General features: G+C 61.8%; 2 protein-coding genes across 2 annotated transcripts in view; one reads left to right on the top strand and one right to left on the bottom strand.

The window, feature by feature from the left end:
* Positions 1 to 94: 94 nt before the first annotated feature.
* On the bottom strand, positions 95 to 13015 carry CHLRE_08g358571v5 (uncharacterized protein). Its single transcript, XM_043064753.1, has 25 exons — positions 12174 to 13015; positions 11917 to 12060; positions 11383 to 11456; positions 10718 to 10789; positions 10436 to 10483; positions 10188 to 10277; positions 9839 to 9915; positions 9347 to 9588; positions 8933 to 9023; positions 8515 to 8660; positions 8199 to 8328; positions 7677 to 7801; positions 7342 to 7387; positions 7157 to 7181; positions 6919 to 7001; positions 6506 to 6553; positions 6217 to 6316; positions 5807 to 5919; positions 5443 to 5464; positions 5140 to 5246; positions 4311 to 4330; positions 3962 to 4082; positions 3130 to 3697; positions 2585 to 2866; positions 95 to 1986 (listed from the first exon to the last, which is right to left on the bottom strand). The coding sequence occupies exons 1-25, from the start codon at positions 12213 to 12215 to the stop codon at positions 1896 to 1898; spliced, it is 2907 nt and encodes a 968-aa protein (XP_042921754.1). The 5' UTR covers positions 12216 to 13015; the 3' UTR covers positions 95 to 1895.
* A 984-nt stretch (positions 13016 to 13999) lies between these two features.
* CHLRE_08g358572v5 (uncharacterized protein) overlaps positions 14000 to 16483 on the top strand; it is a 12712-nt gene continuing 10228 nt past the window's right edge. The window contains exons 1-5 of the mRNA XM_043064754.1: positions 14000 to 14340; positions 14582 to 14713; positions 15341 to 15418; positions 15657 to 15751; positions 16119 to 16329. Coding sequence (XP_042921755.1) covers positions 14128 to 14340; positions 14582 to 14713; positions 15341 to 15418; positions 15657 to 15751; positions 16119 to 16329 — 729 coding nt within the window. The 5' untranslated portion in view covers positions 14000 to 14127. The remainder of the gene's footprint in view (positions 14341 to 14581; positions 14714 to 15340; positions 15419 to 15656; positions 15752 to 16118; positions 16330 to 16483) is intronic.

The following is a 16483-nucleotide window of genomic DNA, read 5'->3' on the forward strand; positions in this document are numbered from 1 at the left end:
TGCACCCAGGTCAAGAGGGACCATCTCCGGCTCCGACAAGCTGGCACCTGCGCTGGCGTCGGGCATGGTAGGGTCGGGTGGAGCCTCCGGCGGCGGCACCGACTATTTACATGGCCTTGCCTCCCAAACCCGGTAGTTCTCACTACCTCCATACACAACGGTATTCCAGTACCACAACTGGTATCATCGCTTCTTTCTTGGGGGCCCGCTCGTGGGTCTCTGACGCTTCCGCTTCTGGAATCGCAAATTCTGCAATTCTCCCTCGGGTGCTGATCCGCTACCGCTGCGCGTTCTTTGGACCTCCTGGTTCCTTAGCACTTGCCCTCTGCTGCGCAGAGTACCGAGGACGAAGAGCTTCTTGATTACGACGAGGACTTCGAGACCGTCTCGAAGTCCTCGTCGTAATCGAGGAGCTCTTCGTCCTCGGTACCGTTGCGCGCCATAGGCAAGAGGGAGAATCGCAGAATTCGCGATTCCAGAAGCGGAAGCGTCAGAGACCCAAGAGCGGGCCCCCAAGAAAGAGGCGATGATACCACTTGTTGTGCTGCGTTATCCTGACAGTAAAAGGACTAGCTAGCACATGACAAACCATCGTTTCCACAACACCGCACTACACACAACACGTGCGGACGCAGGGGACGGTGACAGTGGAAGCAGAGCAGAGCCGCTGGATTGACGATTGCCGCCGCATACTGATCAAGAATTAACCCGGGCTTCAGGGGCGCAGACGTGTGCACTGTGCCGAGAAAAATCGAGGGTACACCACCACCATTTGTACCAGTTGTGACCCCCATGCTATCCGCGCCGTCTTTGCGACCCCCACTGCACTCATACACGCGCCACCCATCAAAGGCCGCCCTGCGTACGCCCCGCCAGCTGGCAACCTGGCACCCAGTCACCGGCGTGGAACTGCTGCACTTCTCCACTTCTGAATCTCCCCAACACCGGACTTTGTTAACATTTCCTGCCAGCAGTGTTATTAGTTGTCTACGATAACCAACCTTGCAAAGCCCGGACAACAGGCTATCAGCGCCGTCGTGTTCCCGACCCCCACTGCACTCATACATCCGCCACCCACCGAGAAGCGCCCCACACCCCGCCAGCTGGCAACCTGGCACCCAGTCACTGCTGCACTTCTCCACTTCTGAATCTCCCCAACACCGGACTTTGTTAACACTTTCTGCACTGCACCTGACACCCAGTCACCGCCGGCGTGGAACTGGTGCACTTCTCCACACCTTTAGGATCTTCCGAACGCCGGACATTGCTAATAACACTTCCAGGCAGCAGTGTCGTTAGTTGTCTACGATTACCAACCGTGCAAAGTGCGGACGACACCACTGGCTCTAGGGGCAATCTGCCGCGCGTAGCATGACAAGTATCCAATGGCTTTACGCACATCGCACTTGCTTGCAGGTCGTGCGCCGCAACACCCAGCAGGTCCGTCCTTCCCATTCCCCGTCCTTAGCTCACGCTCCGTCCCGAGCTCCCGGTCAGGTCCGGACTGTATGTGGTACTTAATATCCCCCAATATGCGTAGGATACGGTAGACATGCATCACATGTGGGCTGGCTGCCTTCACACCCAGTAGCTACCAACGAGAGACCAGAGCAATAACGCCGGACACAACACGTATCCCTTCACACGTACAGTCGCATACGAATGCATGAAGAAAGTCTGTGGCTTGGGCCACTTGCGTCAGCAATAGGATCTATTCCCACTCCACGAAGTGTATATGCCCTTAGATGCATGAAGATGTCTATGCAGAATGCGCCGGTTGAGCACACTCGCTTTTTGCGTGGATGCCTCATCTCGACAGTTTGACCCATAAATAAATGTGAGCGTGCATTAACCTCTTAGAGTTTGTATTTTGTAGTACATTTGGCTTTCGTACATCACGGCTCCCTGGCCGAGGTACCGCCACCGGCTGCGGCACTTGAAGCAGCACGCGCATTCCCGTGCGCCGCCGCGGCGGCCGGAGGCGCCCTGTGGATGCGGATGCACGCCGACACCGGACAAACGGGCGAGTCGCTGGTGGTCATGGTGGTGGATGGAAGATGCGCGCCTATGCGCGCTACCGCCCAGGAAGTAAATCCAGACGTATCCAGATTATTCAGACGTAACCCCCAGATCCAAAGCATATCATATGGCCAATCAATGATGATATGATAACAAGGAGGTGGCTGCCTTAGGGAGGCAGGAAAATGGCTGAGCCCTCCCCTCCCGGGTCGTTATCAACCCAGCCACCTTGACGCGGGCGCCTACTAAGCACACGCCTCTATGTTGGGGGCCTTTGGCATCCCCGCAAATCCGGACGTGGCCGGTTGGGTGGGGTGCACAGTCCGTGCTAACCCGCAGCTAACAAACTAGTCACGTCACTCGCCGCCAATCGACACGTGCACCCTCAGCCCCACGCCCTGCTAGCGCCGTTCAGGCTCTCAGCCCGGCCCTGAACATTTCCTGTTCCTGTTCCTGAACATTTATGATATGATAAAAACAGGAAGGGCACCAGAGCCTTCCTTGGCTCCTTGCACACGCGTCCCACTAACAAGGCGTACGCGCGCATCGGCACGCGAGGACTCACTGCAGGACATTGTAGAGGTAATGCTGGCCCGAAGAGTTGGTTGAGGAGCGCAGCGGACTGGGCGCGTGCGGGGACAGGCCGCTGCGTGGCCCCGGGGGAGAGGGCAGCGGCGGCAGCGGCGGCAGTGGCGACACAGCTGCACCGCTGCTGCCACCCGCGCTGCTGCTAGCGGCACAGGAGGCGGAGCTACGCCGACCGAAGGACGCGGCGGTGTCGAGCGGAGCCGGCGGCAGTGGTTTGGCCCGGGTGCTGGGTGAGGGCGCCGCAGACACGGATGAAGACCTGTCGTGTGCGTGGCCGTGGGTGGATCCGTGGACTAGTTGTATCCGGATGTATGCCAGCTCCACACAGCAACCAACAAGGCCAGAAGCAAAGACAACATTGAGCCGCACCGGTTAACCGGATGGGCAGAGGACAGGATTCAAGCCACGCACGTGGGTAAGTACCCAGTCACAGGGTGAATACTGGAGGCACGGGCCACATAGCTATCTACCGGTACAAACTGCTAGTACGTAGTGCTAGGCAGTTAGAGCCCATCCACCCACCTTCGGGGCTGCGAGGTTGCCGTGGCCTCCTCAGCACCGCCGCTGCCCACTGCACCTGCGGGCGGCGCCGCAGCCTCCAGCGGCCCCTGTACAGAAGGCCCCGTCGGCAGCAGCTGCAGCGCAGCCGCGTTGGGGCTGGCGCTGATGCACCGACGAAAACTGCCGCCGCCGGCTACGCCCGCCACCGCCGCGGCAGCGGCGGCGCCCGCACTCCTGTGGTTTGCGGCACCGCTCATCGCCTCTGCTTGAAGCCGCTGCTGCTGTGCGACTGCCTGGGCCGCCGCCGGCTCAACTGCCGACAGAGAGGCCACGGCACGCGCACGTGCACGCGCACAGCTGCTGAGCGCTACGTCTCCGGATGAGGCGCGCCCGGCGGGCAGCACCGCAGGGGAGCTGGTGGTGAGGGGCGGCAGCTCCAGCTGCGGTGACGTGTGCGGCCCTGTGGGCAGCAGCAGAGCCGCGGCGAACATCGGGGCGGGCGGGCCTGTGACGCCTCCGTTTGCTGCAGTCATGAAGGGAGAGCTGCTGCTCGGGGAGTGGCCGATGCAGTGGATGGATGGGTCCGCGCCTGCGCCAACAGGAGCGGGGCGCGCATGTGGTACAACCGGGTCACTTAGTACGAGTATGGTTCGCGCGCGCCCGCACACATACACACACACACACACACACACACACACACACACACACACACACACACACACACACACACACACACACACACATCGTGCACATTTGCAGTGCGCGTGTCTTCCCTTGCTTGTGTCCGCCCTCCACACATGCATGCACGCTCTTACCTTCGTGCTTTCCTGCTGCTACACAGACACACACGCACCTGTTCCGTAGCTGTCCAGGAGGAGACCGGACCTGGCTACCCCACCAGAGCTCCGGCCCCGCAGCTCGCGATCGGTCTCGTCCGAGTTAGCTCCGACAAGCCAGTAGGTGCTCATCTTGCCCTGCGGGTTCCGGGGGGTATGTGGGAGCGCATGTGGGTTGGCTGGTGGCATGTGATGAGTGGTCGAGAGCGCTCGGGGTGTCTCCAAGCCGACAGAACGTACGGCAGCAGAGGGCAGAGCTGCGCCACGTCCGTTTGGAGGTGCGTTACCCCATGCGCTAGGTACAACCAAGGGCCTGCCAGGATTGCTCAAAGTGTACATGCGAGGATCGGACAAGCATCAACGCACCTTTCCCTTGACCAGGATCTCTGCAATGGCATGAAGCAGGCAGCAGGGCGCCGGCGGCGCTTGTTTCAGCTTCAGCTATCGCTAGCACACCGTACGGTTTGCGAGTGATATGACCCGCCCCGCATACAGATGTGCGTGTAGATGTGGGGGCGACTGCTGGGCAAGAGCCCCAGCCCCAGCCCCAGCCCCAGCCCCAGCCCCAGCCCCAGCCCCAGCCCCAGCCCCAGCCCCAGCCCCAGCCCCAGCCCCAGCCCCAGCCCCAGCCCCAGCCCCAGCCCCAGCCCCAGCCCCCCAGCCCGCCAGCCCCCCAGCCCCGGAGCCCCGGAGCCCCAGAGCCCCAGCCCTAGCCCCAGCCCCTTAGCCCCAGCCCCTTAGCCCCAGCCCCTTAGCCCCAGCCCCTTAGCCCCAGCCCCTTAGCCCCAGCCCCTTAGCCCCAGCCCCTTAGCCGCCCCAGACCCAAGCCCATACCCATACCTCATACCCAAGCCCAAGCCCAAGCCCAAGCCCGAGCCCAAGCCCAAGCCCAAGCCCAAGCCCAAGCCCAAGCCCAAGCCCAAGCCCAAGCCCAAGCCCAAGCCCAAGCCCAAGCCCAAGCCCAAGCCCAAGCCCAAGCCCAAGCCCAAGCCCAAGCCCAAGCCCAAGCCCAAGCCCAAGCCCGAGCCCAAGCCCCAAGCCCAAGCCCAAGCCCAAGCCCAAGCCCAAGCCCAAGCCCAAGCCCAAGCCCAAGCCCCAAGCCCAAGCCCACCAGCTGCTACATGCTGCACCCACAACACCCACAATCCCAGCTGCGCGCTCAGCTCTACAGGCGAGCGCTCTCTCGCGCTCTCACCTCCACGCGACTCCAGTTCGAAGCCCGCGCCATCCGGTGCCAGGCGCAGGAGCTCGGCCGTGGCGGCGCTCACGTGCACGCGCATCGCGGAGCTGTGCGATTCCATCCTGTGTGCACGTACGTGTTGAGATTGACCAGCAGCAGCAGGTGTATGAGAAACGGTGAAGCAAACGTCGTCGGATGGACGCCACAGCGTTGGCTCCAAGCAAGGGCTGTTGGCAGTTGGCCTCAGCTACGGGGCTTTATTTGGCACTGCCACCCAGTGGTCGATTGTCGACAACCCGTTTCAGTGGTAGTCCGCACCTGCTGGCAGTGTTGACGGTGTCTGCAACAGGGGGAGCGGCGCACACACACACAGGCACACGCAGGCAGAGCGGTCAATGAAGATTAATGAGGTAGGCCAACGCCTTTTGTCTAGCACCTCACGCTACACTACTACAGCGCAGTTGCACCTGCCATTAGTATTAAGTAATGGACGTCATTGCCTCTCGAAGTACAACCGCTGCCTTACACCCCCGCCCCTGCACCCACTCCCCTGCATCCAGGTGTGCCTACATCCCCGCCTATGCACCCACCAGGGTTGCCTACATCCCCGCCCCTGCCCCTGGGACCACCACGCCCCCATCCATCCACTCCACCACCACCAGCTCCATCCGCCGCCGCTCACCCCCGAACAGGCAGTACCGCGGCATCTTGCTGCCCACCACCGCCGCCACCACGGGGCCGCTGTGCAGGCCCACGCGGATGCGCACCACCTGCCCGCCAGACAGCACCGTGGTCCTGCAGCAGGCAGGGCGGCGCGACAGCAGCAGGAGGAGGGGGAGGGGATTGCTCAGGGGTGCCCTGGGATTGATGGGCGCCTGTGAGAGGAAAGCATGTCGCTCGGCATATCCCCGCACCCAAGCACACGCACCACACACGTCACCAGCAGGTCCAACAGTACCGTGGTGTACCCGCCTGCCGCGTACGCTAAACATGATTGGTATCGGCCCCACGCGCATGCGTAGCGGCCTTACACACAGTTGTCTGTGCCCACACATCAGAATTGGTCCAGAGTTAACCCCCCCCCGCACCCACCGGGTCAGCTCCACCATGTCCAGGGCCAGCCGCGCCACACGTGCCGCCGCCAGGGGCGCCGCCTCTGCGTCGGGGGCGCCGCCCACCGCCATGAAGGCGTCTGGGGGGGAGGGGTTGCATTCATGATTGATTAAGAAGTGAAGGGGGAAGCACAGGTTGACACCGAGACACCGCCGGGGTGCAGGCACGATGTGCAGGGTGGTGCGCGGGGCTAGGTTGTTGTAGCGGGTGCCTCCGCTGGTGTGACCCCTGATGTGCTGCACCCCTGCTTTGACTGAAATGCACCCACCTCCGATGGTCTCCACCTTGTATAGCTTGTGCTTCTCACACAGGCCGTCTGCGCATGTGGGTGGTGAGCAAGGTGCGAGTCAGGTGTATCGCTTGCTTGACTGGACGAGCCGCTGGGATGTTGGGCTGCAGGCCGCCGCAATTGCCGTACGCCCTGCTGACCCTGCTGCATGTTCACTCGGTTCAGTACCGTATTCATCACATATCCCTACCTTGTGCACACGCACACAGGCCCGGCGTCCCTTAGAGACATAGGTTCGGCAAGAGGTTTGGTAGTGGCGGGGGCGTATAGTGGGCCAGGCCCGCCTCCTCATCTCTCCCCACACCACTTGTCTACGGCCTTAGGGTACATAGGTATGCACGCACGTGCACGCACACTTTCTTTCTCGCCACCTCCATGCACCCCTCACGCACCAAATCCGCGGTACAGCTCGTCCAGCATGCGTACGACATCAATGGGCGCCATCTGGGCGCTGATGTCAGTGTACGACACAATGCTGCGAGCGAGCGAACGAAAGTAGCAGCGGCGGATACACACACAGAACGGTTGTGGGAAGAATTCAGGTTTATTTGCCGGTCCCGCAGCAGTCCCCCTCCCCCGTCAGCGAATTTCAGCGGGGAACCAATCAGCATCATCATCAGCAGAACTCACTCGCTGAACAAGATGGTGACCGTTTCTGCGGGGCAGGGCGTTGCACAGCAGCAGGCGGCAGCTCAGAGCGGGTCGTCAGATTGCTTGCGGGGTCGTTGTGGATCGGTACAATTGAGCACACGCACACAAGCAATTAAGCACACGGACACAATGAACTAGTAACAAGTCAGCTGGGCACCTCTCACCAAAGCTCTCCGCAAAGATGTCGCCGCGGCGCAAGGTGCTAATGACCTGCACACAAGATTGAGTTGCAGAGGCAACTGGAAGTGTGAGAGAAAGGCTCATCACCACTAGGGGGCCGCATGCGCTCTTGCTCCCTCCCCCCCACACCAGAAGTTGGAGCCGTGTTAAGGACTGCCCACTGGCTCCCCTCCTTCCCTCTCTACCGCCTGTTCCACGCGCCCTGCTGCTACGTCTCCAAACATGCCCGTTTATTTCCCCGCCGCCATATGCCGTTTCGTCACACACATACACACACGCACACACACACACACACACACACATGCAAACACACACGCACCTTCTTGGGCAGCATGGCGTGCAGCAGGCGCAGGTGGAAGCGACGGCCGACCATGATCACAAACAGCAGCAGCGCCACGAGTAGACTCACCACCGTCACCGCCGCAAACAGCGGGTTGCGCCAGTCTGTGTTTGTGATCATAATGCGCAGTACGGAAAACTGATTATCAGCTTTGGGTGCGTTTGATGATGTTTGGTTTTGGACGCTGTGGCGTGGCTAGTCCAGTCCATCCACGTCCTCGCTCGGCATCAATCCGCACGCCGCCCCGCCCACTCAACCCGACCACGCCGCCAGTTCCGACTAACCCCCACACAGCCCAACCAGCAGCAGCTGCTGCCCGCAGCCCCCCACCAACCGCCTACTCACCCGCCCCACCAACCGCCCCGCCCACCGACCCGTGGTCCCGCCCCGCACCTACCGGGCACCCACCGCCCTCCCCGACCCGTGGTCCCGCCCCGCACCTACCGGGCACCCACCGCCCTCCCCGACCGTGGTCCCGCCCCGCACCTACCGGGCACCCACCGCCCTCCCCGACCCGTGGTCCCGCCCCGCCGCACCTACCGGGCACCCACCGGCCGCTCCTGGGCTCCAGGTACAGGTCCATTGCGGCGCCCTCCACCACCACACCCACATGCACCGGGTCCGACAGCCGCTGAGGTTGCGTGTGTGGTTTGTGCGTGAGTGAAAATATGTGTGTGTGGGGGGGGGCGTGTTGCATGGGTGGCTGGTGGGCTGGCAAGAAGGAGACGCGGTCAGGCAGCAGGGCCGCCGAGGAAAAGGCAGAATGAAGCTGCGCCGAACCACCTAGCAAACCACTACCACCCAACCAACCAGCCACCTGCTCCAGGTCGAAGTAAATGAGCGGCCGCGCCGCCCCCGGCCTGGGTGGCGGCGCCCGGTTGTTGGTGGTGTTGTCGCCCACCGGCTGCAGCGAGGCGCTCCAGGCCACAGCCAGGCTGTGGCTTCCCCCGCCGGCCGCCAGGTCTGTGTGCGTGTGGGAGAGAGACGACAGAGACTGTATGTGTTAGGAAGACGCAATCAAAGGGAAAGGATCATTGGGACACTGTGCTTGGTGTGTTCGTGCGTGTGTGCATGTGCATGTGCGCGGCAGGTAATAAGGCCATGGCGTGCCGTGTCGCGGAAGGGCAGTTGTGCACACATGCGGTGTGTGTGTATGTGTGCGTGCGCGCGTGTGTGTCCCCAATCCCGCTCCCTCCCTCTCCCCTTAGCCCCGCCAGCACGCACGCCTCACGCACCCGGCCGTGCCGCCGCCAGCTCCACGGCCTCCGCGGGCCGGCTGAGCAGGTAGCGGTAGCCCAGCGCCTCCAAGTCGTCCAGCCGCGCCACCTGACGGGGGGAGGGAAGGGGAGGGGAGGTCGGGGCGTGTGTGTGTGTGTGTGTGGCGGTTGCAGGATGGTGGGTACCCGGGGATACCGTATGAACTGGGTGTAATGCCAAGGCTGTGAAGGCAGGTGGCTGCATCCTCGTATATCCCGGCCCGCCATATCCCCCGCCGCAGCTTCCCCCCTCCCTCCTTCGGTCCTCGGTACGGAACCCCTCACGTACGCCTGATGCATTGCCCGCTGTTGCCTGTTCCCATCGCCTTGCACCCCCTTCTCCCTGCTCCTCCCCGCTTCCCGCCACCCCCCCCCCAGCTACACAGCACGCACCTTGTCTCGCAGTATGTCCCAGCTGATGAGCACAGTGGTCAGGCCCCACCAGCGGCTGCGTGTGGCGTTGTCGTACATGTACGGCGCGAAGGGCGTGGCGGTGACGTTGGGTCCGACCTGGGTGCGCGGCGGGGTCTGCCAGGCGCCCAGCGCGCCGTGCACGTAGGGCGGGATGTCGAAGGTCGCGTCGGGCGGGGAGTCGGGGATGTTGATGGACAGCATTGCCACCATGCCGATGCCGCCTGTGTGTGTGTGTGTGTGTGTGTGTGTGTGTGTGCGTGCGTTGAAGAGAGAGAGAGAGTATGTGTGTGAGAGAGGGCCAGGGTTGGTGCGGGCTAGCGGTTCATGCAGCAGACGTGTGTGTGCTCGGTGGGTGGGCGGGTGGATGTGTGGATAAGGTGCGCCAGAGACGCGGCCAATCAACTGATCCAAATGAAGCCCCAAGTGAACGATTGAAGCCCAGGACTCGAAACAGACCCGTGAATAACGCACCCTGCGTCAGGTTGAAGGGCCCAATGATGGTGAGGTTGCGCGTTTGGAGCGCGGCTAGCACCTTGTCTTGGTTGTACCTGTGTGGGTGGGATTACTGCATCAGTGTGCGCAGGTGCGCAGGTGCACATGCTGCGCCGGTGCAGCAGTGATGGTGGGTACCGTGCACACGATGAACACACACGAACGCAAGCACAACGGCCAAGATTGGTCGGTGCGGTGTGGTGCGTGTTCCCGCTCGCCCGCTCACGCATGCCCAACCGCCCGCACACACACACACACACACACACACACACACACACACACACACACACACACACACACACACACACACACACACGCCTGCCCGCACCTGTCCTGCAGCCAGTCCTTTCCAATGGCCCGCCAGTTGGGGTCGTCACTTGGGCTGCTGCCTTTCAACGGCACCATGGCGTAGATGACCCTGTGTGCGTGTGCGTGTACGCGCGCGAGTGGGTGGGTGGGCGCACATGCGGTTCTGCACGGATGTATGGCGACCCGCGCGCGACCCGCACAAACGGCCCTGCTAGGGCACCCAAGGCTCATCCACGCAAACACGCAAGCGTGCACGCCCCAACCTACCCGTTGGGTATGAGCGAGAGTGTGAGCACTGAACCTGCGTTAGACAGCCTGCGGTTGTGCAAGATGGGGCGTCGAGGCTTAGGCAAAGGAGTCCAACTAACCAGTCGGTAGTAATGCATTCCACGGCCAGCCTTGCCCACCAGCGCACTGCAACATACTGTACCGTATCTCCTGCGTTCCGGTACGCGTGTCCCATGGCCCATCCCTCTTCGCCGCATGCTTCCTTGGTTCTTACAACGAGCCCAATCCCCCTTCCCCCTCCCCCTCCCCCAGCCCCCGCACCGGATCATCTCCAGGGCTGTGGGCGCGAAGCTCCGGTTCACGGCCGCCCAGGACGGATCCCGCCGCACGTACCTGCAGGGCGAGGGCGCCAGCGCCAGAGCAGAGCAGAGCACTGCGTGGTGGGTGGTGATGGATCGCCCGCCACTACCACTGTGACGACCTACCGCCTGCCTGCCCGGTGTAGTGCCTGGATGCGTAATAGGTGTTTGCGGCCAACTAGCTAGTTCTTTTACTGTAAGGATAGCGCACAACACCCGGGAGCGCCGTGCGTGATCACTGCCTGCCTGTCTCCGTATGTGCGCGAGTTGGCGCTGCCGCCGTGGCAAGTGGGGTGTCCAGGTGGGGTCCCTTGCATCCCACTCCACTGCGCCTACTGGGCATCCACAGCACCTTGTTGCCTTGCCGCGCACTACTAGCAGCCCTAGTAAGTCGGCACCAATGACATCCGCTCTGGTCTACGTACGCATTAGTTCCGCAACACTCGTCAATAAAATGACATGTATGCCATTTTTCACTGTGCATAGTACCGTATAGCATTGTCACGTACGCAAAGAGTCTGGTCCATGCTATGTGCGCTTGGAGCCGCGCTTGCAAGCACGCACGCCACAGTTGGCGGCGGCGGTGCCCCTGCACCGCCCGCCCGCCCCTAGCAGCAATGTACTCACACACTGCACACGTATGCGGGCAGGAACGCCTTGGCCAGCTCCGTCTCCAGGAACATACCCTTGTCGACGGCAATCTAGGGTGGGTGGGTAGGTAGGCAGGAGGTAGGGAGAGTGGTGGTTACGTGAGGCGTGAGGTGCGCGAAATGAGGTCAGGCGTGAGGCAGATGAAAGGGGCAGGGCAAGGCAGGGCAGGGCACGGGTGTGTGTGTGTGTGTGTGTGTGTGTGTGTGTGTGTGTGTGTGTGTGTGTGTGTGTGTGTGTGTGTGTGTGTGTGTGTGTGTGTGTGTGTGTGTGTGTGTGTGTGTGTGTGTGTGTGTGTGTGTGTGTGTGTGTGTGTGTGTGTGTGTGTGTGTGTGTGTGTGTGTGTGTGTGTGTCGGTACAGTGGGGCACGTAAGGTAGTTGGTTCGGGACACGGCGGCATATTCACCGGCAGCCCAAGCGCACGCAAACACGCACGGGCAAGCCTTGCCGACACGCAGTCCGCCCCTCTACACGCGGTGTGCCAGCAGCATCATTTCCACGGCCCCACCCACCTGCCCTGCCAGCTCCCGCCGGTGGCTGGCCTCCCGCTCAGCCGTGAACCACACTGCCAGGATGCCGCCGGCTGCCAGCAGCACCCACGCCAGCAGCGGCAGCAGCAGCACCCCCGGATATTGGCGGATCGTACGGCCGAGCGTCTGCGAGGAGGACAAGCGCGAGGGAAAGAGGGAGAAGGTTTTGGACGCGCGGGCGACGTGCGAGAAAAAACTACCTGCACGGGCACGTGGGGCACTGCTCGAGTGTCGCGTACCCGCATACGAACTGTCGCAGAGCGATAGTGCAATTTTGGCATGGAACCTAATAGCTTATCGGCAGCGTTATATCATGGTGCAACGCATGTGCAGGCAGCGTCACACAAGCCTGTGACTGTTGGTAACCTGGAGACAAAACGTTCGGCACGTCGCTTCGCTACACCGGGCGCTCACCTTGGCGTCCTGATTTACACGCGCGCGCAAGTTGCGTAGGCCCGATTGCTGCTGAACTTCAGCATTTGGGTCTGACTTTGCCCTCGTTGAAGCTAAGTCCCAAATTGATGTTTCCACTTTGGTTTGCGTGCGCGGCGGCTTCAGACGTTCTCCACGAGATGTCAGTGACGTGAGATTGAGCTGAAACTGGGCAAAGGAGGTGGTACGTATTGGCCTTGCCGCCGCTGGCCCGCCTGGAGGCTGTAACACAGTAGATGTGACACTGCCTGCACTTGAATCCACATCTTCGATTTGGCGCGGGCTACCGACGCTTGGGGCTCGTGACACCGGCATGGATGGCAGTACTAGCCCTGAACCCGCCCAGGCTTGCCCTTAGCACGATTAGCTCGTTGCTATCGTTGACCTATAGCCTCATCCATGTTGTGGATTGTCTACGCTTCGATATTACAAAGAAAGGGAACCCTGCACTATTGAAGCTGGCGTGGTAGACTGCTGCAATAGCAAATTCTGGTCGCCTTTGATAGGTGTAGAATCCATAACCTGTGTATCGCGACCAAATTGCAGTAGAAGATTCGTCATACGGCTTGTTGGAACCCGTCGCAGCATCGCAAACATAGTGGGCGGTTCGCACGCAGGCTGCGTTCTTTAATGGAAGGCTGTAATGGTCTTGATAGAAGCTGTAGATGTGCGGTTGAAGGATTTACAAAGGCAGTCCTGCAAGGGTACGGTCGTTAGGAGCACCGGATGGTCTCTGCATGCGCGCGTGCTCGAACTGCCACTTCATAAATTATGCCTGCACTCATATGGTGCCCTTGGCTTCAGCTCCCTCTGCGACCCTGCATGCGTGGTTCCCCGAGCGAGCCGATCCGTGCCACTGAGGGGTGCCACTGAGGCACGGAAGGGACGGAGGGATGCAGAGTATGTCGCTACCGCCCAGCAGCTGGGCACGCGATTTGGTCCGGAGCTACTAATTTGGGCTCGCCTGGGCGCGGGGGGGAGGGGGGCAGTAGGATGTCGCCCCAGGGGCCAGGGGCGGCAGCAGGATGTCGCCCCGGGGGGCAGGGGCGGCAGTAGGATGTCGCCCCGGCAGGATGTGGATGTCGCCTCGCCAGGATGTGGAGGTCGCCCAGCCGGGATTGCACCCCTTCCCCCACGGCAGCTATAACCTATGGCAGGCGGACCGCCGATGGATAGCTCGCGGCTCAGGATGTGTACCCAGGCCCCTGTCGCTGGATTTGTTCCGCAAGCCTGGTCTGCATCCCTCTGGAAGGGAGATGAGCGCGGATGTGCGAGGTGCCCTCACATGATTCCTGCACGTATATGGTTGTTGTACTTGCCTGCAGGGTTTACCTTCTTGTCTGGGGCTTAGCCACATACACCCGTCGCCGCGTGCTGCCATGCCCTCTGGCCGCCGCACCGCCACAACAGTGTTGGCCAGGGAACTGCAACCACCAACAGAAGGCAGTACTGCGTAATGAGGCAGCATGCTGGCATTGTGTAGTGCGGGGATCTGGGACGGCGGGGCAGTGCGGGGCTGGGAGGGGCTGGGCGGGGGCAGTGCTGGGTGGTGCCGTGCCCAGGCTTTCATGCCTTGGATGACGACTGTTCTTCGCGGCCACTGCCACACTCGTGCGCTATTAGAATAGATAATAACGAGGAGATGCAGCTATAGGGATTGCAAGACTGCAAAAACGCTTTCCACGAGCTCCATCGACATGTTGTTGCCACACTGTTGAAACTCAGGCAGGCTCTAAATAGCCTTCGCCTAGCTGCTGGGAAATGGCGGCAGGCCCAAGTATTGTGGCTATAGAAGGCTGGAGAGTTGCGTTGCTGCTCGTCGGCTTTGTTATAGTGACGCTATGCTTTGAAAAATGTATCGAGCTAGTTGAAAAACGCCTCAAGAAGCGGAAAGGACTACTGACGGCCTTCCGCGCTTTGAAGAACGAGCTGCTTTATCTCGGCTTCTTGTCGCTGCTCCTGTCGGTCACCCAGGTAATCATGACCGTCCTTTTGTGGTGGGCTGAATTTGCTGAGGGCTACCAGTCGTGGCGAGTCTGGCGACCGATTGTGCTGGTTCAGCCGCGTTTTGAATGTTGCGCCCATCTCAACTCTCTCTACTGTATTAGGATGCGTTTCTGCGTTTCGTTATGTCCTGTTGGGGCGGTGCTGTCTGGGTGAAGTCACGGGGTGGGGTAGCTCGGCCACGCACACCCTGCGCCACCCGCCATCGCAGGAGGAGCTCGCGAAGATATGCATTCCGCAGACCAGCGGCTCCAGCTACTACAAGTACAAGCTCAAGTACAACCTCGTAGACGCTTGCGGCGCGGGGAGGGAGCCGCTGTGGCCGGTGTCTGTGCAGCATGAGGTGGGGTCGTGGGCAGCTGCAGGGGATGGGCCGGGGAGGGGGGTTAGGGTTTTGTGCCCGAGCCAAATTGGTCCCAAGGGGGGGGGGGGTAATGAAGCCGTTCGTGCGAAAGGTTTGCAATAAGCACGGGGGTTGTTCTGTGCCCGAGCCCAACAAACTACGTGGGTGAGAGCGGGGGGGGGGACGAGCGCGGGCCACGGGAGCGGCACGTGCCGGCTCCCACGCGGTGCAGGCCGCCCATGCAGCCACGTGCAGCCCCATGCAGCCAAGGCGCCCTTACGGTGGGCAGGTGCGCCATTCGAGTAACGCCACACACTACAACTGCAAACATGGCGAGGCGCCGCCGCCACTGAGCCAGTGCCGCGCAGTGCAGTGCAAACGCCCACTGGCACGCCAAACTCGGTGACGGGCTGCGCATGGAGCAGTGCAGTAGTACTGCAGTGTCGTGCTGCCGCCGCGCAAACCCGGCTGCAAGCTTTCGCCCGCCTTTGCCGCACACGTGGCCGCCAAACCCCACCAGCCTACCACCCTCTCACGAACCCACATCCGACGCAACAAATCCTGACGCGTCAATCCTGTCGCTGTCGCTGTCGCTGTGTGTCCGCTCGTCCCTGCGTGTCCGCGCAGACGCACTACTTCATCTTCGCGGTGGCGGTGACGCACATCCTCTACTGCGCCGTCACCATCGCTCTCACCCTGCGCAAGGTGGGAACTGGAGGGGGGCCACTGGAGGGGGGCCGTCAATTTCTGCGGGGGGGGGGGTGCGGGTGTTGTTGAAGCTTCCCCATGTGGCGAACTTGCTCACGCGGTGTTGTGCCTGGCCGTGTTACCATGCCGCGGCCGCTGCTGCTGGTGCCGTTGTTCCTGGTGCCGCCGCCGCCGCCGCTGCCGCTGGTGATGCCGCAGCCGCCGCTGCTGACTAGTGCGGTGTGCGGTGCTGCAGGTGGGGCTGTGGCGCAAATGGGAGGAGGCGGCGCTGGAGGAGGCGCGCAAGAGCGGCGCGGGCGATGTCAAGGTCATGTACGAGACAATGTCGCGGTGAGCCGGGGAGGTATGAGGGTGTGTGTGCGTGTGTGTGGGAGATGCTTCCACCATCCCATGAGAAAGGAAGTATTCTCGCGCGTGTGTTCTCCTATCGTGTGACTGAAGCTAGGGCCCAGACCGTCGTCGTTGCGAGCCTGGGCGACGTTGACTGTGGGCTGGCACAATGTCCATGACAACTAGGAAGAAAGGGGGAGAGGGCCGTTGCTTCGGCGTCCGTGCCTCAACGGCCAGTGGTATGCTGGCTCCCGTGGCCTTGGCTCCCCTGCCAACTCCGAGACTACCAAATTTTCTACCGCTTTGCCTTATTGGCAAAAGCACCATCTTACACCCTTAACCTCGTTGCCTCTTCAACCCAATGCAGCTCGCTCATCAACGCCATGACCTCCTCCGCACTGGCTGTGTCGAGCGACGACAAGCGAGCCGCCGCCGCCGCCGTCGCCGCCGGTGGCCCCGGCGCGCCCGCCGCAGGCCGGCTCCGCGCCGCCGCCGCGGCGGCGGCGGGCTTGGCCACGCGCGCGGCGCGGCACGGCAAGAGCCTGGGCAGCAGCATATTCGCGCAGTTCAGTGTGAGCGTGAGTCAGCCCATGTACCACAACGTACGGCTGATGTTCATCGAGAAGATGGGGCTGGCGTACGACTTTGACTTCCACGCCCTGGTCAAAGACGGTGAGGGCTGGTGGGGGGGGTTTTGGTTTGGTAGGCTTGTTTCATGGGTGTGTGTGTGTG

Source organism: Chlamydomonas reinhardtii, chromosome 8 (genome assembly GCF_000002595.2).
Source record: "Chlamydomonas reinhardtii strain CC-503 cw92 mt+ chromosome 8, whole genome shotgun sequence".
NCBI lineage: Eukaryota > Viridiplantae > Chlorophyta > Chlorophyceae > Chlamydomonadales > Chlamydomonadaceae > Chlamydomonas > Chlamydomonas reinhardtii.

Excerpts from the sequence above, each read along its gene's own strand:
- CHLRE_08g358571v5 (XM_043064753.1), bottom strand. The coding sequence starts at position 12,215 with ATGCCAAAATTGCACTATCGCTCTGCGACAGTTCGTATGCGG. Across the intron at positions 5,465-5,806 it reads GCGGTACTGCCTGTTCGGGG|ACACCGTCAACACTGCCAGC; the intron begins GTGAGCGGCGGC and ends CCCCTGTTGCAG. Across the intron at positions 5,247-5,442 it reads ACCGTCAACACTGCCAGCAG|GATGGAATCGCACAGCTCCG; the intron begins GTGCGGACTACC and ends ACGTGCACACAG.